At 58.2% G+C, this 21,885-nt stretch overlaps 2 protein-coding genes across 5 annotated transcripts; one reads left to right on the top strand and one right to left on the bottom strand.

Annotated features, from left to right (window-relative positions):
* Nucleotides 1-396: 396 nt before the first annotated feature.
* Nucleotides 397-8,588, bottom strand: NFKBIE (NFKB inhibitor epsilon). Its single transcript, XM_055330763.1, has 6 exons — nucleotides 7,953-8,588; nucleotides 5,384-5,486; nucleotides 4,226-4,448; nucleotides 2,871-2,959; nucleotides 2,471-2,710; nucleotides 397-1,244 (listed from the first exon to the last, which is right to left on the bottom strand). The coding sequence occupies exons 1-6, from the start codon at nucleotides 8,318-8,320 to the stop codon at nucleotides 1,179-1,181; spliced, it is 1,089 nt and encodes a 362-aa protein (XP_055186738.1). The 5' UTR covers nucleotides 8,321-8,588; the 3' UTR covers nucleotides 397-1,178.
* On the top strand, nucleotides 7,611-21,499 carry TMEM151B (transmembrane protein 151B). Of its 4 annotated transcripts, XM_055330755.1 has the most exons (7): nucleotides 7,611-7,972; nucleotides 10,434-10,537; nucleotides 10,642-10,766; nucleotides 12,803-12,923; nucleotides 13,310-13,505; nucleotides 15,740-16,180; nucleotides 17,421-21,499. In XM_055330755.1, exons 5-7 carry the CDS (start codon nucleotides 13,383-13,385, stop codon nucleotides 18,552-18,554), a joined length of 1,698 nt encoding a protein of 565 aa, XP_055186730.1. In that variant the 5' UTR covers nucleotides 7,611-7,972; nucleotides 10,434-10,537; nucleotides 10,642-10,766; nucleotides 12,803-12,923; nucleotides 13,310-13,382; the 3' UTR covers nucleotides 18,555-21,499. The 4 variants fall into 4 exon arrangements, with proteins under 4 accessions (XP_055186730.1, XP_055186728.1, XP_055186729.1 ...); XM_055330753.1 differs by having other exon boundaries at nucleotides 12,803-13,505; XM_055330754.1 differs by having other exon boundaries at nucleotides 10,642-13,505.
* The last annotated feature ends 386 nt before the right edge of the window (nucleotides 21,500-21,885 follow it).

Here is a 21,885-nt window from a genome sequence, read left to right on the forward strand (position 1 = left end):
CGTCCCGTCCCCGTCCCGCTCTCCTCCTCCGGTCCAGGCGCAGATCTCACCTCCCAGAGCTCCCTGGACTACCCAAGGAAAGGCCCCCAGCGCCTCGGCTTCTCCTCACTTGGCTTTTCCTTCACAGCATCCATCCACCGCAACACGTAATTACATATTTATTCGGGTGTTTAAGATTTTAATAGCTGTCTCACTCACTAGACTGGAAGATCCAAGTGGCCAGAGACTGTGTTGGTCTATTCCCCCTTCCACGTACTGACCATATTCATCTAACAGGGACTTCAAATACGTGTGGAATGAAAGGAAAAATATACAGAACCGTAGCTCCTTTGTGTTACTAGCCTCCTCTCCAAGCTCCTCCAGGGCAGTGAGGAGCACCCCCCTACTCCCCAGGGGTCTTCTCATTTCACCTATTTATCCTTCGGTTTTCACAGAAAGGCCAAGGGTTTGTGCTAGACAGAGAGGCCTGAGGACTCTTAGCTCTTCCCCCTCCCCACACACACAACACACACCTAGCAAGGTCCTACCCTGCTCAGGTGGCAATTTCCTTTTCCTTGCCTCTACCGTCAAGTCACAAAGCAGGCCTATCTAAAAATCCCCAATGCACACAGGCATGCACATGCACAAAACAACTCTGGGGGGGGGGGTTACATTTTCAAGGTCTCTGCTGTTTTAGTGTCATGTTATTGAAACTTCCCCTTCCCCAAAGGCTCAGTTCAGGGCCTTCTGTGTGAAGTCTTTAAACAACAATGTTTACAAGTCCTCAACAGCAGTGAGATGGAACCCATCAGGGTCCTCTTGCTGATTTGTTTCTCTCCTCACTCCAGAGAGTCCATGTTTTACTACTGGTTGGCAGTGTCAGGCTGACCCAACCTGGGTAGAAACAAGAGCCCCTGCCATCTTCTAGAAGCAGACAGGCTTCGCCCAGGATACCTGGGTTCTGGGAGTCTTCAAGGATCTCCATCCACCAAGGAAGGTCTTCCTTCCAGACTGGCCTTCTCTCACTTGTGATCACTCCTCTTAGCTCAGGACTGTGCAGGGCCCCAGGCTGTGGCCTCAGCAGTCCCCGGGATGCCAGGAGGGCACACTGTCTGGGCCCCAAACACAGCAGCTATGGCCCCAACTTCCACATGGGAAGAGATGGAGTCTCCTCCGGGGCCCCAGACTCTGCCCTGGCTTCAGTCGGCACACAGCAGTGGCTTCCCAGAGATCTTCAGGTCATCAAAGGGCAAAAGAGCAAAGGGCTGAGGAAGAGAATGGAGAGAAGCAAGATCAGGGCTCATGGGAAAAAGGCAGCAGTGGGGGAAGGGAGCTGGGGAGACAGATGGGCCTTTCCTCTCCACTGAATGACGGTTCATTGGGAAACAAATCTTCCTACTAATACCCCCAAATAGTGGCCCCTCTGAGCTAGGGAGAGGCCTGAAGCCTCAGGCAAGCCCTCACTCTCTAAGATAATGTCAGAATATCAGAGCTAACAAGGCCCCCAGAGGTAATCTAGCCCATGTTTTTTTTTTTTGGGGGGGGGATTTATGAAACATTTTGAATATTATTTTAGGTAGGCCCTAGGCCCAATATGGGGCTTGAACTCATGACCCTGAGATCAAGAATCACCTGCTCTACTGACTGAGACAGCCGGGCGCCCCTGAATACTGTTTTACATTGAACACTTTAGATTTTTTTTTTTTTAATACTCATGAGAGACACACAGAGAGAGGCAGAGACACAGGCAGAGGGAGAAACAGGCTCCATGCAGGGAGCCTGATGTGGGACTCGATCCTGGGTCTCCAGGATCACGCCCTGGGCTGAAGGCAGGTGCTAAACTGCTGAGCCACCTGGGCTGCCCTACATTGAACACTTTAAAATGGGAAAGACCATACAGGAAATCTAGGTTCCATCTCTCTTTAAAATTTCCAAGACCTGTGACACCTGGCTGGCTTGGTGGTTGAGCATCTGCCTTTGGCTTAGGTTGTGAACTTGGGGTTCTTGGGATTGAGTCCCGTGTAGGGCTTCACACAGAGAGCCTGCTTCTCGCTCTGCCTATGTCTCTGCCTCTCTATGTCTCTCATGAATAAATAAAATCTTAAAAAAATATATTCCAAGACCTGTTAGTACTAGGCCCACATTCCTCCTCTGCAACTGTCTGCTGAAGCCAAGTAGAGTGATAAGGATCAAGGGGGCATAGACTCTGATTTTCTGCAGGCCCCTAGGTCTTACACCTAGCCTGCCTCGCTGATCCACTGTAGCTGCAGGGTGCCTGTCAGAGCCCAAGTTTGAGCTCCTTGGTCTTGACTAAGAAGACAGGCTGGGGGAGAGGCAGAGGCTTGCCCAAGGTCCCACAGCTGGTGAGTGGCTGAGTCACAGACTAAACCCGGGGATCCCAACCCCTCGGCCCTCTCAGCTGTTAACAGCTGTTAACCCTCTGCTGTGGGTCCAGGGTCCCAGAGAGCAGAGCTGAGCCTGTGCCTCTTACGTCCTCAGCCAGGTCCTGGGGAGTCTCATCCTCCACGTTCCGCAGCAGGGAGTCGGCGCCTGCCTCACATAGAGTGGATGAGATGCTGCTGAGGCCCCGACCTGCCGCAAGGTGCAGGGGTGTGCACCCATTGAGCATGCGGGCGTCTACGCGGGCACCAGCCTGGAGCAGGAACTGCACCAGCCCCCGCTCCTGGGTCTCCACAGCTAGGTGCAGCGCTGTCTTTCCACTCGTACCCTCCTGGAGGGGAATAAGAGTGTCAGCCTTGTCAGCCGAGGGCCTCTAGAGGAATCATGCTGCGCTGGGGCTCTGGATAGGAGGGTGGAGTGCCACCACTCCTGACTGCTGGGCACGCCCTCCTCCCTGGGGCTGGGGCAGGCGGTGGGACAGGCCCCCTCACCTGCGTATCAATGTCAGCTCCGTAATGAAGCAGCAGTTCCATGAGTGGTCGGTTTCTCTGCAGGGTGGCGATGTGGAGACAGGCCAGACCTGGGATGGGGTGAGGGTGGGTGTTGCTCATCTGCATAGACCAACCCTCTCTCCCCCTCCTTCAGGGACCTCCCTACCCCTCAGCCCCAAGGGACTGACTGCCCACTCAGTGCCTCTGATCACAGGACTGTTAAAACACAAACCTAAAAAAACCCCCTCAAAAGTCTGAGGGGAAAGGAACTCAAAGTTTCCACCTTTTCAGAGTCATGTTATTGAAACTTTCATGCTTCAGGGGTTAGGTTGCCCAGTGACACCCCACATACACATACCCTCCCCCAACACACGTACCCTCCCCCATTCTCTCTCCCCCTCCCCCCACCTCTCTCAAACTCCACCTGCCTTCAAGCCCTGTCCAAAAAGCCACTTGCTTCAGAGCTCTCCAGGATCCCCAGGCCCCTCCCTAGGGGCCACCTCCTGCCCTGTGCTCCCCTAGCCTTTCTTCTATCTCCTTTCTGGCGTGGACCTCCCTCTGCCTACACAACTAGATTCAAAGTGATATCCCTCATCTCCTTCAAGTCTCTGCTCAAACGTCCCTGCTTCTTGAGGGTTTCCCTGGCCATTCTCTTTCAAAATCACACCCACGCCCCCGTCCTTCATGTTCTAGTTTTCACTCTGCTCTACTTTTCCTGCAGCACTTACTGCTTGTTAACCTACTAAGGAACTCACTGCTTAGATTTATTGTTGGCCTCAATCATCCTCTGTTTTGTTCACAGATGCAAGTCCAGCTCCTGGAATAATGTCTGGCACATAGAAGGCCCTCAGGACATTTTTGTTACATGAATTAATGAGTTCATCTAATCTCTGTTACATTCGATATCTCTTTTTTTAAAAAGATTTTATTTATTTATTTATTTGACAGAGATAGAACCAGAGAGCACAAGCAGGGGGAATGGCAGAGGGAGAGGGAGGAGGAGACTCCCCACTGTGCAGAGAGCCTGATGCAAGGCTCAATCCCAGGACCCTGGGATCATGACCTGAGCCAAAGATAGAAACTTAACAGACTGAGCCACCCAGGCGCCCCTACACTAAATATTTCAAGGGGAAGGTTTAGCTCTCTGTTTTGCACATGGTAGGCTCTTAGTAAATTCTTAATCAAATTCATTCATTCATTCATTCATTCATTCATTCAGCAAAGATGTACTGAGTACCCATGTGCTTAGAATGGGAGGTACACTGATGGACACACTGTGCGCCTCCTTTTCCTGAGAGTGGAGTCCATCTCCTGCCGCTTCTCATCCCACGAACCCCGAGGCAGGCTGCCCATACCTTGCCAGTTTTGCAGCTGGAGGTCCAGGGAGTGAGGTGGTCCTCGGCCTGGCTCTGGCCGCCCCTCCAGCAGGCAGCGGGCACAGGCCAGGTGCTGGCGCTGACAGGCCACATGCAGCGCTGTGTCACCATGTCGATCCTGTAGCACCCGACTGGCCCCCTTTAGCACTAGGGCCTGAACCGCACCAGGCTGGTCCAGATGTACAGCTAGATGGAGTGCTGTCTGTAGGCACAAAGGATCACAGGGCTATTGTAGCACACTCCTACATCTGGGGACATGTTAGGGCAGACCCAGGAATTACCAGCTGCTGGTACCTTCCCTGAGGGCAGCTTATAAAGGCTATGGCCCTGGGCTTCCACAGAAATGCTACCAAACCCTTCCCTCTGTCACCACCCACCAAGCTCTTGGGACCCCTAGTTCTGGAGGCAGGCTGAGCTAAGTGGGTCCCTGCTCTCTTGCAGATCTCCTTAGCCCCTGGAGTAAGGACAGATGGGGGCGGGGCCTACCTTCTCACCATCTGGGGAGATCTCTGTTATCCCCAGGGGCCAGGTGACAGGAAGGGTTGGAGAGAGGAAAGACAGAGGTACCAGGCAGCCTCCACCTGGCATACTCCTTTTTTTTTTTTAATTTTTATTTATTTATGATAGTCACACAGAGAGAGAGAGAAGGAGAGAGAGAGAGAGAGAGGCAGAGACACAGGCAGAGGGAGAAGAAGGCTCCATGCACCGGGAGCCCGACGTGGGATTCGATCCCGGGTCTCCAGGATTGCGCCCCGGGCCAAAGGCAGGTGCTAAACTGCTGCGCCACCCAGGGATCACGCATACTCCTTTTTTAAGGCTCCAGGAAGATGCCACCTCCTGTATTAGGCCTTCCCTGGCTGTTCCCTGCAGACACCAGATCCCACAGCAGCTGGTAAGTGTCTCAATCACCACTTTTGTCACCATGCTATGTAATTAGTTTGACATGAGTCCCCTAGCCCAGGCTCAAGCACCTTGTGGGCAGAGGCTGTGTCTTACTCATGTCTGCATCATTGGCTTCTATCCCCATGTCTGGCATATGGTTTCCTGAGTGTGAAGCCTATGTATGCTTGTGTGGCTGCTGGGAACGGCAGGTACAGGTATCTGGGCATAGCCCACCCTCTCCATCTACCCACCCACCTGGTAAAGGTTGTTCTGAATGTCCAGGACCTCCTGGGGCAGCAGAGCCAGGCAACAGAGCAGCACAGCTGGGGCCTCGTGAATCACTGCCAGGTGGACCAGCCTGGGAGGGGGACACAGCAAGAACAGGGGTTAGTGTTAGGGCTCAGGCCCTAGATAGTGAGCTAGGCTTCTGGGATTAGAAGGAAGAACACATCAATGTCTCAGAAGCCAGCCGTGGGGTAGGTGTAGGAAGTGAGAGTCTGAGCCAGGAAGTGAGGGTTGGTGAGGGAAGCCAGGATCCGGGGGCTGGGAGCTCCAAGTTCCCATCTCTGGCATTCAGGAGGGCCTTAGCCCAGTGGCAGCGTGGGCTAGGTGCTGATGGGACTCGGTCCTTCCTGTTCGGCCCGCCCACACCCCACTCTCCCTCTGGCCCCAGGGCCCTGCCAGGCTGGCTGCAGCTCAAAGCCAAACTGAAAGCTGCCGGGGTAGCACAGGGGTGGTTTCCGGGGCTGAGCTCCCCACCTCCGCCAACCTCGACAAGAAGGACTGAGGGGGAGGCGTGGGATCACCCCGACTCCCAGCAACTCAATGTTACACATTCCAGGGGAGAGAAAAGAGAAGCTTTTGGAAGTGGAGCAAGGAGACAGTGAGGCATCCTGTCCTGCTGCCCATCCCAGGGGAATCAGGAGGGCCACTCTTAACACAGAAGGGACTGGGTGGGGCCTGAAGCATCTGCATATGCTTCCAAGGGGAGGTCTGTGGTGTGCAGAAAATGTGTGTCTGTTGGGGGCCAAAGAGCCTTCACCTCTTGCTAGGGTGGGAGGGGGCAGCTGGGAGGGGAAGTTCCAGTCCTGGGGTTTCCCCACATCAGGTGGGGAAAATGAAAGCCAGAGCTAGAAGGTGGAGGCCAGGACAGCTGCCTTGGGGCATTTACTGCCCAGAAGGGGTAGTTTGGGTAAAGGCCTCTCTGGGCCCTGGAGGGGGCTGCTCAGGCCAGAGGCCGGTAAGGCTTGGTGGCAGGAGGCAGGAGAGGCCCAGGAGAGAGTGGTGGAGGGAGGGAGGGCGGAGGAACCGCTCTGGAAATCCCCTCGGCCAGGGCCTGTTCTGTAGGTCACATTCCTGCAGCCACCTCCCTCTCTCCCTGTCTCCCCTCCTCCCACTTCCTCTTTCCACTTCCAGAAGGCCAGACACCTCTGAGGGAAGAGAGTGCCCCCTCCTCTCTTGGGACCTCCTGGGAAGTCCTGCCACCTCTTCTCCACCTCCCCCTGCCTCCTCTAAACACACCTGTCTCTAACTAGGTAAAGGCTGCAGCTGAGAGGCTGACAAAGGACAGCAGGGTCAGAAGTCTCCAATCCCTAGGCCAAAGGTCAGTCATAGGTATCCACATGGAGCCCCCCCCCATCTTGATTCTGTGCCTGAGGGCTGGTGATCTGGGCAGGTTACAAAAAGGCCTGGGGTCATTCCTGTCCCCCCCACCGGGTCCACTGGCTATCTTTGTCAAAGGCTACCCAGGATTAGGACCTTCCCATCTCCAAAAAGCAGGTCAGGACAGATAACTCCAGCCTCCTCTACTCTCCCCACCCCCATTCGTTCGTTCCAGGATCCCTGATCTGGGACCCCAGCCCGCTCCACTCTGTTTCTCACCCCCAAATCCCAGCCACCTCCTCACCTGACACTGTTTCTTCTTCCTAAGGGGCAAATCTTCAAATGGCCAGTCCCGTCCACACAAAGTGCTTCTCTTACTTAAATTGCCTGTCCTCACCCCCACCCCCACAGCCGCCAGGCCCAATCCCCACCAAACTTCACCTGGGCCCAAGAGAGGGAGGGTAAAATAAGGGAATCAGACAGGACAGTGAGGGGGACTTGGGGGATTCAGGAGGTGGAGGGTGTCGGTAAAGCTGACTCTAGCCCTCACTTCCCCTTTCAGAGCAGAGAAGGAAGTAAGCTGGGCAGCCAGCCGCCTGTCTGTCTGTCTGCTGGGGCAAGAGTGCCCCAGCCTGGCTCACCCCCTCTTCCTCACAGCTAGCCTCAGCTCTGCAGCCTGGCAGCACCCTCATCCTAAGCTTCCTGACCCCCTCCCCGCCCCACTCCTGCACTGGCAACCTGTAACTCGCACCTTTTGTTTCTTGAGACAGGGTATTCTGAGGTCAGGGGCTGGGAATCCCAGATATTGAGCAAACAAAGATGCCTTCTCCCCCAGCAAGAAAAAAAAAAAAAAAAAAAAACCTGGACTGGTCAGGGGACTTTTCCCTTCCAAGGGGTGGGTTATTGGGAGGTTTCCAAGCTGCTGGCTGGGGTTCCAGGTGTCTGGTAAGGGCCCTGTGAGCTGTGCCCAGCTCCCGAAGCGAGGGCGGAGAGATGATGCCAGGGCCTCTGGTCCGGGGCTGGCCAGAGCTCAAGGGCGGGCTGGCAGTGAAGCCTGGAGTTTGGAGGAGAGAGTGGGGACTGCCCCTTCCAGCGCCGGTGTCGTGAGGGATCCGCAGAGTGGGCCCCGGGCTGCTGAAGATCCCGGCAGGGCAGGCCGGGACTTAGCGCTGACTGGAAGGGGTCCCCGCCCCGCGTCAGCCTCGACGGACCCCGTACTCACGTGTCCCCATCTTCGGAGATGTAAGTGAGCGCTTCCAGCTGCTGAGGGCTCAGCGCCCCCGCGGCCGGGAGCGGCGAGCGCGGGGCCGGGTCCTCGGCCTCCGTGCCCCCCAGCAAGGGCAGGGGCTCGGTGAGCGACGAGGAGCCGTAGGTGGAGTCGGTCCGCTCCCCGTCCGTGTCTTCCTTCTCGCGCGGCTCCTCGGCTGTCCCCGGAGGACGGGTCCAGGGCTGGGGGCCGCCGCCCTCCGAGGGCCTGGAGGCTGGGGCCGGGGTGGGCTCGGGCAGGGAGCGCAGAGAGCGCAGGGACTCGATGCCCGAATCATACTGGCTCTCGTCTGTCTCGTCCGGCCCCTTCCGCGCCTCCGACATGCCAGGGGTGCTGGCCCGCGGGGCTGGGGCCGAGCGGGATCCGGCTCCGGGCTCCGGGCTCCGGCTCCGGGCTCCGGCTCCGGGCTCCGGCTCCGGGCTCCGCCGCGCCGCCTTTCCGGGTTGCAGGTCCGCCTCGCAGAGCTGGCGCCCGGCCCGGGGTGGCCTCCTGCCCGGACTGCGGGAGCCCGAGGGGTCGGCGGGCAGCGCGGGCGAGGCTCGAGCGCCGGCGGCTTCCACGGCAGCGGCTACTCCGGCCGCGGGACTGCCCGGTCGGACCCGCTCCCTCGCCCCGCCCCCAGGCCCCGCCCCGGCCCCGCCCCCGGCAGGCGCTTCCGGGCCGAGGCCCCGCCCCCCGGAATCCCCCTTACCCCGCCCTCTGCGTTGGCTTCCACTCCGGGGTTACCCGGTCCTGAGTCACTCGAGCGCTAATTCACCCGTTCATTCATCCGTCCACTTATCCAGCCATCCACCATCCATCTGTTCGTCCATATTTCCCCCTTCTTCCTTCTTTAAGTCCATGCATTTTCTTTCTTCCCTTCTTCATTTCTTCATTCATTTTTCCCCATTCATTCATTCATCCATTCATTTGTTTTTAAAGGAATATTTATTGATCGTCTGCACAGGCTGCATACCACGCAGGGAGAGCATGTAGGTGATGGGATGGCAAAGCTCTGCTTCCTATTGCCTACCCATTTTTCTCAATTTCTGTGGTTTTCTCATCTATCCGTGCCCAGGAGTTTGGGTAGGGAAAGGGGATATTTATTACCCGTAAATGGGCAGTTCTCCCTTTGGGTCCTGGATAGAGGGTCTCCTGGGTCAACTTCCTAAATCACATAGAACTGGGCGTGAGGATTTTTTTTTTTTTTAAGATTTATTTATTTACTCATGAAAGAGAGAGAGAGAGAGGCAGAGACATAGGCAGAGGGAGAAGCAGGCTCCTCGTAGGGAGACTGATGCAGGACTCCATCTCAGATCCCGGGATCACGACCTGAGCCCAAGACAGGTGCCCAACCGTTGGGCCACCCAGGCGTCCCTTGGTTTTGTTTTTTGAAAGTGAGTTTTCTCAGGCAAGTTCTTGTCTTAAAAAAAAAAAAAAAAAAGCAGAGTGGTCATGTTTTTATTATCTAAAAAAGCAGGGTGGTCATTCTTCACGAGGATGAAACACTGGCTCCAGGCGGTTACAACATCTGGTTACCCCTAGTGGTCAGGGAAGTTTAGTTCCTCATGGTGGGGCCAGGATGGGGAGGCCCCAGACATCCTGGGCCATGCTCTGCTGAGGTCCTCACCACAGCCACAGCCACAATGCCAGCACATCTTTCCTCTTTCCCTGTCCCTCCTTTCCTTGGGCCTAAAGGGCCTACGGAGGTTATAGGCAAGCTCCTCCCACATGGTGAGTTCCAACCCCGTGCCCCATGACTCATCCCCTACTCCAAGTGCCATCAACCCAGGGGCAGCTATGACCTTAGAAGAATCATCCCCAATCATCTCTGGAAAGGAAGGAAGCTGGAGTGAGTGTAGACAGCTACTAACCAGCTTTCCTACTACCTTCTTCTATGCAACCTCATTTATTCATCCATCTATTCATCCATTTGACAAACATGTATGGGGAGTTTCCTATATGCCTGACATTGGTCTTTCTGCTGGAAGCAAAACTGAGTATCATAGTAACAGTAGTAACCAACAACCCCTAACCCTACCCACACTTAAAAATGTCCCCTGGTCCCAGCCTTCAAAAATCTCCCTGTCAATTACAATACAGAGTGCCTGTGCTAAGACAGGCGTGAGAACAGGGTGGTGTGGGGCACACCTTGGGGTCAACTACCCAGTGGGGTGAGGGAAAGGGAAGAGGACTGGGGGGAGAAGAGAGGTACGTAGTGTGTGTGCTTGGTGGGGTGAATGAAGAGAGAAGAGTGGTGGGTACACAGGAGGAGATGCCCCACTGCTCTCCAGCCCCGTGGAGAATCAGAGTGGAGAGGATATGTTAAGCATGAGGCGGTGAAAAACCATGAGGGGAAAGCCCAAGGAAATTGAGGCATCTCCTTCCCTTGAGGTCAGTGTGATTTCAGACGTTCGCAACTTCCTCCCCTGACATGTTCCTCTCTCATCCTCAAAGGCTAGAGCAAAAATACAGTCAGAAACTCCAGACCAGACTACTTGGGCTTTCATCTGGCACTACCACATCCCCATCTTAAAGTCTGGAAGCTGAAATCCAGAGAGGTGAGTTGAATTGCCCAAGATCAAATAGAAAGAGCCAAGTTCTCCTGTCCCTAATCCAAAACTTTGAAAAACATGTTCACTGAAACTTCATTTCTTTTATGAAGGCCTAAGGAGTTGGGGCATCTGAAACCACTGCAAAGACACAAGAACTTGGACAGATGCAGACAGAGGCTGAATTTGGGGAAAAAGCTATCCCAATTCAGTCCTACCTCTGGCTCAACTCTAACAGGTGTGTAGCAGCCCCTTTTCTGGCCACATGAGGTCAGCATTGAGTCACTCACCGCTTCCAGCACCTTGCCTGCAGTCCGACTGGAAGCCTTCCTGGGGACACTTCAGAATGAGGAGAGGGACCACTTGGAAAGATGACACGAGGACTCTGACTCAGGCCTCACCGTGGCCAGGGCCCTGACTTTGCTCCTTGGCCCCATCCAGTCCTCCTCTCTCCGCTGTTATCTTTTGGTTCCATTTGTAGTACCCCCACTCCCAGCTTCCACCCACCCCAGTTAGGCTCATCTTCAGGAAACAGGCCCGGTTGCCATGGTGACCAGCTGGTCAGCTGGCTCCTTCCTCCCCTCTCCCTTCACCCCTCTTTCCTCTGAGCTTCCAAGGAAGGGTTCTGTGTGAATGGAGAAGTGTGTGGGTGTGGGGGGGGCAGTTTGTCAGGGGTCTTTTATCTCTTGGAAGCTCTGGGGCTGGCCAAAGGAGTTGGGCCCAGCTCTCCTCCAAAGCCCCCTGCAGTGGATGGGGACAAGGAGTGAGATTACAACTAAATGTGGAGCGTGAGCCTCCTATCTGGGTTAGGAAAGGGCAAGGCTAGGAACTCTGCACTCTTGTCTGTGGTGAGGGCTGAACTAGGTGGACCTGGCTGAGTGAGACCAGAAGAGGGGTTGGAGTTAGATGTGAGGTAGGACTTCCCATAAAGCCTGGATAGGAGACACTGGAGTGAGCCACCAAGTGAGATTCCTCCTCTGCCAAGGGAATGAGGGAGAGGCCAGCCTCTTTAGGACCACACCCTTCCTCTGTTTGGGAGGATTTACCGATGGACTGGTGGTGGAGGATCATGCAGGCTGGAATAGTTCTGAAGCACCTTGCCTGCAAAGAGAAGACTAGAAGCAGGACCAGGAGTGAGTGTGTATGGGATGGGGGTGGGGGGACAGAGGCAGTGGCTATTCAGCCTCAGGTGAGGGGCAGGACCATCCCATCAGCTGAGTGCTCTTGTCCCCTGTCCCAAAGACCAGATTATCCAAAGTTTCCCTTAAACTACCTTCCTGCCCACAAATAGCACCACGGCCTTTGGAATGGGAAAGATCTGGATTCTAGGACTAGCTGTGTGAGTACTAGCAGGTGACCTTGAGTAAGTCACTCATCCTCCCTCTACTTTGGTTCCTTGTGGGTAAATGGGAGAGCAGTTATATGTGTTGAAGACTCTAAGGTAGCACAGGGCAGGGTAGGATTCCATAGTGACTGTGCACACACAGATTGAATACACATAGCCTTTATACTGTTTTATGCTAATGATTGGTACCCCTCCCCATGAGACTTTGTGGTCTTTTAGGGTAGGATATTGTATGTTTCATTCCTGAATAGGGTATACACTAGGTACCTAATACCTGTTTATTGAAGGGATACATCCGGGAGTGAATGAAGGAATAAATGTGTCTTCTTTCAGCCTGTCCCAGGCAGTACATAGGGAAAAGCAGTGTGGGTGGATGGTAGCAAGGGGTAGGCGAACTTGCAGTCACTCCGCTTGGCCCGGGGTCTATGATTTTTGCCTCCTACACCCACAGAAGGTGGTCAGAGCCTTAGAGATTCTCCAGGCAACTTCCTCACTCCACAGAGCCTTAGAGATGCAGTCAACTCCTTCAATGCACAGATGAGAAGCTAAGGCTTAGAGAGGGGAAGGCACTTGCCCAAGGTCACACAACCTCTTAATGGCAGAGCCAGGATTAAGAATTAGAACTCAGGCCTCCTGATCTCCAGCCGAGGGCAATGTACATGCTTCACTGCTTCTTTGGGGCTGTTCTTCTAGGGAAGGAAGATGGCTTTGTGAAGCCTGGTTCCAACGTCCTCCCCTCTGCCCTCTGCCAGTCCTTTCTCACATCTAGCTCCAATCCTTTTCCCTTTCACCAGATTCCATCTCTGTTCACTTGGAGTCTGGCCTCTGAAGGCTGGCTCCTGCATTAACCCATTACCACCCAACTGGGAATAAGGATCTTCCCTGGGGTTCTCCAGGGTTCAATTTCCTCTCCCCACCCTTGGCCCCAGGAACTTGCCGGAACCAAGGATGGGGAGGGATGTTGGCTGAGCCGCTGGCGCCCCCTCCGCGGAGTAGGGACTGAGAGGAGTTGCGGCCCAGATCTTCCCAGGATGGGGGGGCGGTGGTGCGGTGAGCAGGGCTGGGAGTGGGGAAGGGGTGCGGGGAGCCCCTGTTGCTTCTCCTCTTTGGGGGGTGGCTATTAGGTAGGCTTGGGGAAGGCGGAGTTTGGGGGGCCGGGGGCGGGGCTCCAGCGCTGGGAGGAAGAGGGGGGGCGCGCTGGCTCCAGCTCGGCTCAGACAAAAGGCGGCGGCGGGAGCGGGCGGGAGGCGGAGCGGCGCCGCGAGGGCCTCAAGGTGACACCCGCCCCCGGCCCCGGCCCCCCCGGCCCGGCCCCTAGCCCGCCTCCCCACCCCCAGCCCCGAGCCCCCTACCCCCGGTGCCCTTTCCAGGCCCCCTCCCCCCCGGCGGGGGGTGGGGAGCAGCGAGGGCCCCGCCCCCTCCCGCCCCCTCCCCAGGGCCGGCGCAGGATGCCCTCGGCCCCCGGCAGCCCCCCGGGAAGCCCTGAGCTCGACGCACCCCCTCTACGCCATGTCCCCCCCTGGCTCGGCCGCGGGAGAGAGCGCCGGCGGCGGCGGCGGCGGTGGCGGCCCCGGGGTCCCGGAAGAGCCCACGGCGGCGGCAGCGGCGGACGAGGGCCCCGCCCGAGAGGAGGTGAGAACAGGCGGCGCCCCTTCCCCGGGCGCGGCCGCAGCCTGGCCCCCTCCCCCGCCGCGCGGCCCCCGCCGGTTCCGCCGCAGCGCGGCCGGCGCCCCGCACCCCGAGCCGGCCGCCGCAGCCGCAGTCCCGCGCCGATGCCCCCACCGGCGGCCGGAGCTGTCCGCGGTGGCGGGGAAGGGGCTGCGCCGGGGGCGGGGCTCGGGGGTCCCGGGCAGGGGGAGGGGCCTGGGGGCGGAGCCTCGCGGACCCCGGGCGGATCCGGTGGGGACGGTGGCAGGAATCCTGGCTCGCGGAGGGGATGCTATCCTGAAGGCCAGGAAGGGCGACGTATAGGGGCTACAGAGGCAGGAGGGCACCGTGGGTGGGGAAGTGGTGGTGGTACCTGATCTGTGGTCCTCAGAAGGTCAGATGTATACAGAGGCGATTCCTCGCCCCCGGGGTCACCGGGAGTGTGTGAGCGTACCTCTCTCCCCCAATCCCCGGGGGTGGGGTGGGGTGGGGGGCTGAGCCCAGGAAGCTTTCGGAGTGTTGGAAATAAGCATATCCCTATTTAGGGGCCCTACTCTCCAGTGCTCTTAACCTGGAAACAAAGGTTTGACGAAGACACCAGGAGCACTGCTCCCCTCCCTCCCCCCCCCCATCTCCATGCACACTCGTGCACACACATACACACTGCACTAGCGGCAGAAGCACATGGGCGGGGACGGACCTTCAGGTAGAGACCCTTTCAGATGTGCTCTCAGAGGGACAAGTGCACACTCAGGGGGGCACACAAAAATGCACATCTGCACACACTCCAAGGCCAAGGCTCCTGGAAAGGTACATGTACCCTAATCTTGTTTGGACAGGCTGTGTGCTATTGCCTAGCCCACCTACCTATCTGCACTTCCAGATCTTTCCTCTCATTTCACACCAGGCCCAGGGCTGCTGCCTGTTACTGTGCCCTTCCTTTCCACCCTTTTCTCCCTTTCCTTGGCTAGCCTCCAGGTCAGGCCTGGGAAACTGGAGGAAATCAGGATCTCAGCAGGAGGGGGCATGTGTGTGTGTGTGTGTGTGTGTGTGTGTGTGTGTGTGTGTGTGTTGGGGGAAGGGGGTTCCTAAAGCTACCCGCAGGGAGGAGGAGTGAGAAAGCACAGCCCACCACAAGAAATGCAGCTCAATTCTCATTTATTAAGTGGCTTCAGGGTGCCAGAACCATGGTAGACACGCAGAGTGAGACCCTCCCCTCAGGAGCACTCAGTCTAGACATGTAAACAAGTCACTGGGGTGACGGGGGGCGGGGGGGGAAGAATGGGTTGAGTGCTTTAACAGCCCCCAGAGAGCCCCAAGAATCATGTTCTTTTGACAAATGACTGGACTGCAAACATCTTCCTCCCTTCCCTCCTACCCTGGTCCCACATCCCCACTCCCCAGCCACTTGCCTCTGCCCTTCTGGATATCTCCTCCTGGACTGCGTTCTACTCAGAGATACTAGTCCTTTCCCTTTCATTTTAGAACAGGGAAAGGATGTTAGGGTCCAGGAAGGAGACTTACAGGGGGCCTAGGGCCAGATGTGGAGAAAGTATCAGAGCTTGGGGTTTTCTGGGCCCACCCTCCCCTCCAAAGGAGGTATGAGACTAATGGTCTGTGAGGGACAGGGAGGTGGATGGGTCAAAGAGGACTGGCTCCTCCAGAACCCAAGGCTCAAAGAATCGGGAAGAGATGAGGGCCCCACCTGTTAGGTGGGAAGGTGAGGTCAGTGGGTCCCTGCCCACTTTCCTGGAACACCTAGAAGGAATCCTGGCTGGGGACCTGCCTTCGCTGACGCCTGTCCTTCCTGTCTCCCCATCCACACCTTCTTCTGTTCCATGGCCATCTTTATGTCTGTCTTTGGACTCTGTTTCTCTGGGTGCCATCCTATCTATCTGTGTCTTCTCTGCCACCTGGGCCTCCTCCCTCCATCTCTGGCTCTGATCCCTCTCTGCCTTTTGGGGTATCTCTCTCTCTCTGTGTACTTCCCTATACTGGCATTCTGTTCTCTTTTCCTGTCCCCATGGCTCACCCTGGGTCATTTCTGCCTTTGTCTTTGGTCCTCGGCTTCCATCTCGGTCTTACCTTTTCTCTTCACATCCCTGTCTGCCTGTCATCTCTGCCGCTGGCTTTCACCCCTCCATCCGTCTCTGTGCTGGGTCCTGCCACTCCATCTCACTCCCCATTTATCTCGGACCTTCCTCTGGCCATCCGAGCAGCAGCGTCCCATCCAGCCCTCTTTCACCAAGTCCCTCTGCCGTGAGTCCCACTGGAAGTGCCTGCTGCTCTCGCTGCTCATGTACGGCTGTCTGGGGGCTGTGGCCTGGTGCCACGTAACCACGGTGACCCGCCTCACCTTCAGCAGCGCCTACCAGGGCAACAGCCTCATGTACCACGACAGCCCCTGCTCCAACGGCTATGTCTACATCCCCCTGGCCTTCCTGCTCATGCTGTACGCCGTCTACCTGGTGGAGTGTTGGCATTGCCAAGCCCGCCATGAGCTGCAGCACCGTGTTGATGTGAGCAGCGTGCGGGAGCGTGTGGGCCGCATGCAGCAGGCCACGCCCTGTATCTGGTGGAAGGCCATCAGCTACCACTATGTCCGCCGCACCCGCCAGGTCACCCGATACCGCAATGGAGACGCCTACACCACCACCCAGGTGAGGGGCTGGAGGGGAGCACAGGTCAGTCCAGATGGGAGGGGGGGCGCGGGGACCCTCACTGACTGTCCCCAGGGGGAGGAGCACAGGCAACACTGAGCTCTTGTGGACATGGAAGCAGGAGGGCAATAACAACCATAATAATAACAGGGAACTCTCGCAGCCAGGCTCTGCCCTACATACATTATATAAATGCCAGGTCATTTCTTTTAACCCCCATAACCACCCTGTGAGGTAGGTAACTACTATCCACATTTTACAGATGAGGAAACTGAGGCCTTGAGAGGTTAAGTACCCTGCCCAGAGTCAAACCAACAGTATGTGGTGCATTTGAATCCAGGCAGTGTGGCTCCAGGGTGGTGTATACTGCTTAGTGCTTAATGGTTGGAGATGGCTTCACATGCACTATCTCACAGCATGCTCTCACCTGTTCAGTGAGGCGGCTGCTTTCAGGTCCTCTTTCACAGGTAAGGAATCCTAAGCTCAATGACTTGTGCTCAAGGTCTGCAGCTCCTCAGTGGTAGTGCTAGATTCAAACCCAGGGCCCCAGGTCCCAAGTTCAAGGCTCCCAAAGGTGGGAGCCTTCTGGCAAAGGGATGGAGGTAGGCATGGGAGGCCCCACGGAGAGATGGGGGCGGGGGCCAACGAGCACTTCCCGGACCCGTGAGGCTCAGGCGTTACTGGAGCCTTGGAAGAAGAGGACATTTTCTCCGGATTGGGATGGGGGAACAGAAGCCTGGGGCCTGTGAGCATCAGGTAGGGGGCTGGGAGAGAGCTAAGGTGGGAATGGGCAGACCAGAGACAAAGGCGAGACAAAGGCGGTCTGGACAGGGTGCTCCTCGGCCCCTCTGGGAACACACGTGTAAAAGGGAAGAAGGGGCAGCGGAGGGCACGGGAGTCAGGGCGAAAAGGTCGGGCAAGCCCGATTGACGGCCAGCGCCTGACCGCCCCCCGCCCCCCGCCCCCCCGCGGAGCAGCGCTTAACTGAAATCCGCAGGCACCCCGGGAGGTCCGAGTTCCCGCCCGCCCGTCCTCAGGCCTGATGCTGGCGCTCGGGCCGCCTTGCTCTGTGGGGCAGATGCCGAGCTCCTTCCCGGCTGGGCTCGAGCGGGCTCTAAGGCGGGGCAGGCAGGCTCTTAGGGTTTGCGCGGGCAGCACGCGCGCGCGCGCGCGCGCGGCGATGGGGCGGACGAGGGTGAGCCTGCAGCAGCGACTCCCGCCGCCCTCCCCGGCGCCGCAGGTCTACCATGAGCGCGTCAACACGCACGTGGCGGAGGCCGAGTTCGACTACGCGCGCTGCGGCGTCCGCGACGTGTCCAAGGCGCTGGTGGGGCTGGAGGGCGCGCCGGCCACGCGCCTGCGCTTCACCAAGTGCTTCAGCTTCGCCAGCGTGGAGGCCGAGAACGCCTACCTGTGCCAGCGCGCGCGCTTCTTCGCCGAGAACGAGGGCCTGGACGACTACATGGAGGCGCGCGAGGGCATGCACCTCAAGAACGTGGACTTCCGCGAGTTCATGGTGGCCTTCCCGGACCCCGCGCGGCCGCCCTGGTACGCCTGCTCGTCGGCCTTCTGGGCCGCGGCGCTGCTCACGCTGTCGTGGCCGCTGCGCGTGCTGGCCGAGTACCGCACGGCCTACGCGCACTACCACGTGGAGAAGCTCTTCGGCCTGGAGGGCCCGGGCTCGGCGAGCAGCGCGGGCGGCGGCCTGAGCCCCAGCGACGAGCTGCTGCCGCCGCTCACGCACCGCCTGCCGCGGGTCAACACGGTGGACAGCACGGAGCTCGAGTGGCACATCCGCTCCAACCAGCAGCTGGTGCCCAGCTACTCGGAGGCGGTGCTCATGGACCTGGCGGGGCTGGGGGCGCGCTGCGCGGGGGCGGCGGGCGGCGGCTACGGGCCGGCGTGCCGCTACGGCGGGGTGGGCGGCCCGGGCGCGGGCGCGGCGGGCGCGGCCCCCTACCGGCGCAGCTGCGAGCACTGCCAGCGCGCCGTCAGCAGCTCGTCCATCTTCTCGCGCAGCGCGCTCAGCATTTGCGCCAGCCCGCGGGCCGGCCCGGGGCCGGGGGGCGGCCCGGGCTGCGGGGGCAGCCGCTTCTCGCTCGGCCGCCTCTACGGCTCGCGGCGCAGCTGCCTGTGGCGCAGCCGGAGCGGGAGCGTCAACGAGGCGAGCTGCCCCACCGAGCAGACGCGCCTGTCGAGCCAGGCCAGCATGGGGGACGACGAGGACGACGAGGAGGAGGAGGCCGGGCCGCCGCCGCCCTACCACGACGCCCTCTACTTCCCGGTGCTCATCGTGCACCGGCAAGAGGGGTGCCTGGGCCACAGCCACCGGCCGCTGCACCGCCACGGCTCCTGCGTCGAGACCTCACTGTGACCTCGGCCCGGCCCGGGCCTGCCCGCCGGCCTCCCTCCCGCCCCTCGCCAGGCTGTGCTCCTCGCGTGTAGCGGGGGAGTCGTGATGCTGACTGAGGCTGTGCTGGGCGCTGTGCTGGGCACGGCGCGGGGCGGCCCCGTGGGCTCCGGACCCCCGCCTTTCCTGTACAAAAAGAGACCGGCGACGGCGACGGCGACGGCGACGGCTGGGAAGGGGAGTGGCGGCTCCGGAGAGCCCCGCCCGGGCCCGGTGGGCTCTTCCACCCCGCCCCTGCGTTTCTAGGGGGCGCCTCCCTTTCCGACACGCACACTCGAGATTTCCCGTCCAGCCTTTCAGTGGATCTTCTGACTGTTAGTGGCGACTGTTCTGTGGCACCGCGTGGGGCCCGTCTCCAGGGCGAGGCCTTCCCTGTGCAGCTGGGGAGGTTTCGAGGCGCGGGGAAGGGAGATTGGAGCTTTCCTTCCACCGCTGCCTGGCCCCACCGGGGCCTCTCTCTACTGAGGGGGTGGTGGTTTGGTGAACACCAGGGCTGGCTTCCAAGCAGCTAATGAATTCAGTGGGTCTGAGGCCGGGGCCAGATGTCAGCCTCGATGCTCCAGCTCAAAACCGTGCAAATGTTGCTATTCTCTTCTTGGCGCTGGCCCCAAACATCGGGGTTTCCTTTCTGCCCCTCCCTCCACCGCTGTTTATCTTGCTGGGTCCCTGGAGTGTGGGTCCTGGAGGGACTGTGCTCACACCACAGCCGTCACTCTGCTCCCTTCCCTCTTGCTCTCTGGCCCCAAGGAGCAGTTGCCCAGGGGGGAGGGAGGCAAAATGTGGAGGGGATGTGTCTCAATCCTGTCTCTGAACTCTGCAGCCTCCGGGCAGCAGCGACCTAACCCGGACTCTGGGAGGGCTCGCCCTTCAGAGGGGGGTGCGATACTCCCCAGGGCACCTTCATTAAAGCTGGTCATGGTGAATGGGTGGAAAGAGGGGGAGACAGACCCGGGTGACAAAGGGGAGCTCTCACGGCCGGTGGGAGTCAAAAGAGGAGAGGGCAGCAGAGGGAGACTGAAAGGACTTCCAAAGGTGGGGGGTTGTCTGGGGCGACTCTTGCCTTCCCCAGACTTGTGGGAGGTGGTGTGAAGAGCGGTTGTCCCCACACATTATCTCTGCAGGGCTGAGAATGTGCTCACAAGCCCCAGCTGGAGAAATACTCAATTCCAGTGGCAGGGTCCGAGGCAGGAATTCTACAAATCTTGCCTGACCCCGGTGTCGTCCCCTATCCCATGAGCTGAAGCCCTGCAGTGTATCCCAGGGTCTTCAAAGGGGCACCCTGCCACCACCCAAGGGCACTGGCCCCATGTCCTGTTCTCGTAAAGCTCTGACACCGCCTTTTCTCCCCCACCAGTCCCACCCTGATGCGCTTCAGTGTGCATGTCTGTGTACAACCAACCCCCTGCCCTCTCAACTCCCCTGGCTAAAGTTTTCCCAGCAGACTCAGTGCCCAGGGATTGAGCTCACATTTCAAGCTGGAGAGGATCACCCTTGGGCCGTCAAAATCACTCACCCCTGATGCTCCTCACTTTGCCTGAGCCTTCAGAGCTCCTCCTTCCCCTCCTTCAGCCTCCTCGCCCATCCTCCTTCAGCCTAGCCAGGACTACACCTGCCAAGGGCATGACTGCCACCTATGCAACATCTTCTCTGGCTTTCCTTCCCCCTTCCCTGGGGGGCTTAGGACGTACAGACTGTGGGGACACCATGGCCCATTGGGGTTGAGCTTTACTTTCCCTGTGGCGATGGCAGAGTGGGAAAGGCAGAGGCGGCCAGGGAAGGGGTGGCTTGGGCCGGAGGGAATGGCTGCCCACTAGGTTTCCCTGGGCAGCGGTGGCCACCTGCCTGCCAGCACGAAACCTGCCTGGCCCCTGAGTCTGTGCCCCTTGGGGGCCTGGCAGTTGGAGCACCTCTCTTTTTGAATGGACATCTGTGAGGTACAGGTGGTGAGCTGTGGCCGCAGGCCCCGGTTCTTCGCCAGCTGGCACCTGGATGTCGTGCCCTTGTGTGAAGGCAGCCCAGCCACTTCACGACTCCAAGGAGGGAGGGACTCCGCTCCTTCTCCCTCAGGTCCATTCCTGACACAGAACCTGAGCTAGGAGGAGGGGACAGGGCGGGGGGGGGGGGCTATTATTATTTTTGCCTGTATTGACTGTGTCTGCCTAGGTCTTAACACAGACGGCCTCACCTTCCACACATGCACAGACTTAGAGAGAAACCAATTCTTTGGTCTATTTTCTTGGTAGCTTTATTGATTGCCAGGGAAAACAAAAACCAGAAAATTAATTAATCTCTAAAATTAAACTTTACACTGAATGTTCTTGTTTCTCTAATTAGAACCTCTGCTAGCAGCTGTGGCTATGTACACACACTCACACACACCCTCACATCTACACGTTTGCACTCCAGAACTGTCAGAGGGTGTCAGGCACAAGACAGACTTTAGGTTGCCCAGACAGGCACACAAGTGCAGTCACTCCCAAGCCCCCTTTGGTGCTCTGCTCAGCGCTGCTTGTTGGAAGGAGTCCCTGAAAAGCAGGCACCCCCAGGCTGTGGCTGCAGCCCCATGACCCATCCTTTGGAAAGACCACAGTTCTGGAGGCTCTGGGTCTCTCAGTGGGAGGAGGATGGAGGACAAGGCTCAGCCTGGATCTATCAGGTCCTCTTGTGGCCCCGTGGGCTGATGTGGCTCCTGTGGGCAGCCGCAGAAGGACAGGGACTCATGGAGGGCACCCGGAAGGCTCCTTTTGTGCTGGGGACAAGGGCTTGTGGGGTGGGCTGGGCCTGGATGGGGAGAAGACAGTATCTGTCAATTGGGTGCATCACACTGTGGCCTTTCTGTCGTGGATTTCCAAGCGCAAAGATTGTACAAATCAAACTGGTGGATAATAAAGTTGCAGATGACTCACTGACTTCCCAGCGTGGCACCTCCCCCACGCCCTCCTCCTCCTCCCAGCAGAAGTTCCCTGGTGGGGGCATTGGGTCTGAGTCCCTCCTGTCACCTCTGTTTTCCCCTTTCCAGGTTGAGGGGGGCGGGTAAGAATGAGGGGATGGAATGGCCTGTAGAACGGGATCACTTTAGCAGCATCAAGTAATAGGGAGCATCGGCAGGGGTGAGGGTGGAAGAGCCAGGCAAAGCTCTGCAGTCACCAGAGGAGAGAAAGACCGTGTGTGTGTGTGTGTGTGTGTGTGTGTGTGTGTGTGTGCGTGTTTGTGCACGTGCGCGTGTGTCCCTGTGTGTGCATGCATGCACATCTTTGAAGGTCAAGAAGTCCAGGACCTGTTCAGTAGAGAGGAA

This window comes from Nyctereutes procyonoides, unplaced genomic scaffold (genome assembly GCF_905146905.1).
Source record: "Nyctereutes procyonoides isolate TBG_1078 unplaced genomic scaffold, NYPRO_anot_genome, whole genome shotgun sequence".
NCBI lineage: Eukaryota > Metazoa > Chordata > Mammalia > Carnivora > Canidae > Nyctereutes > Nyctereutes procyonoides.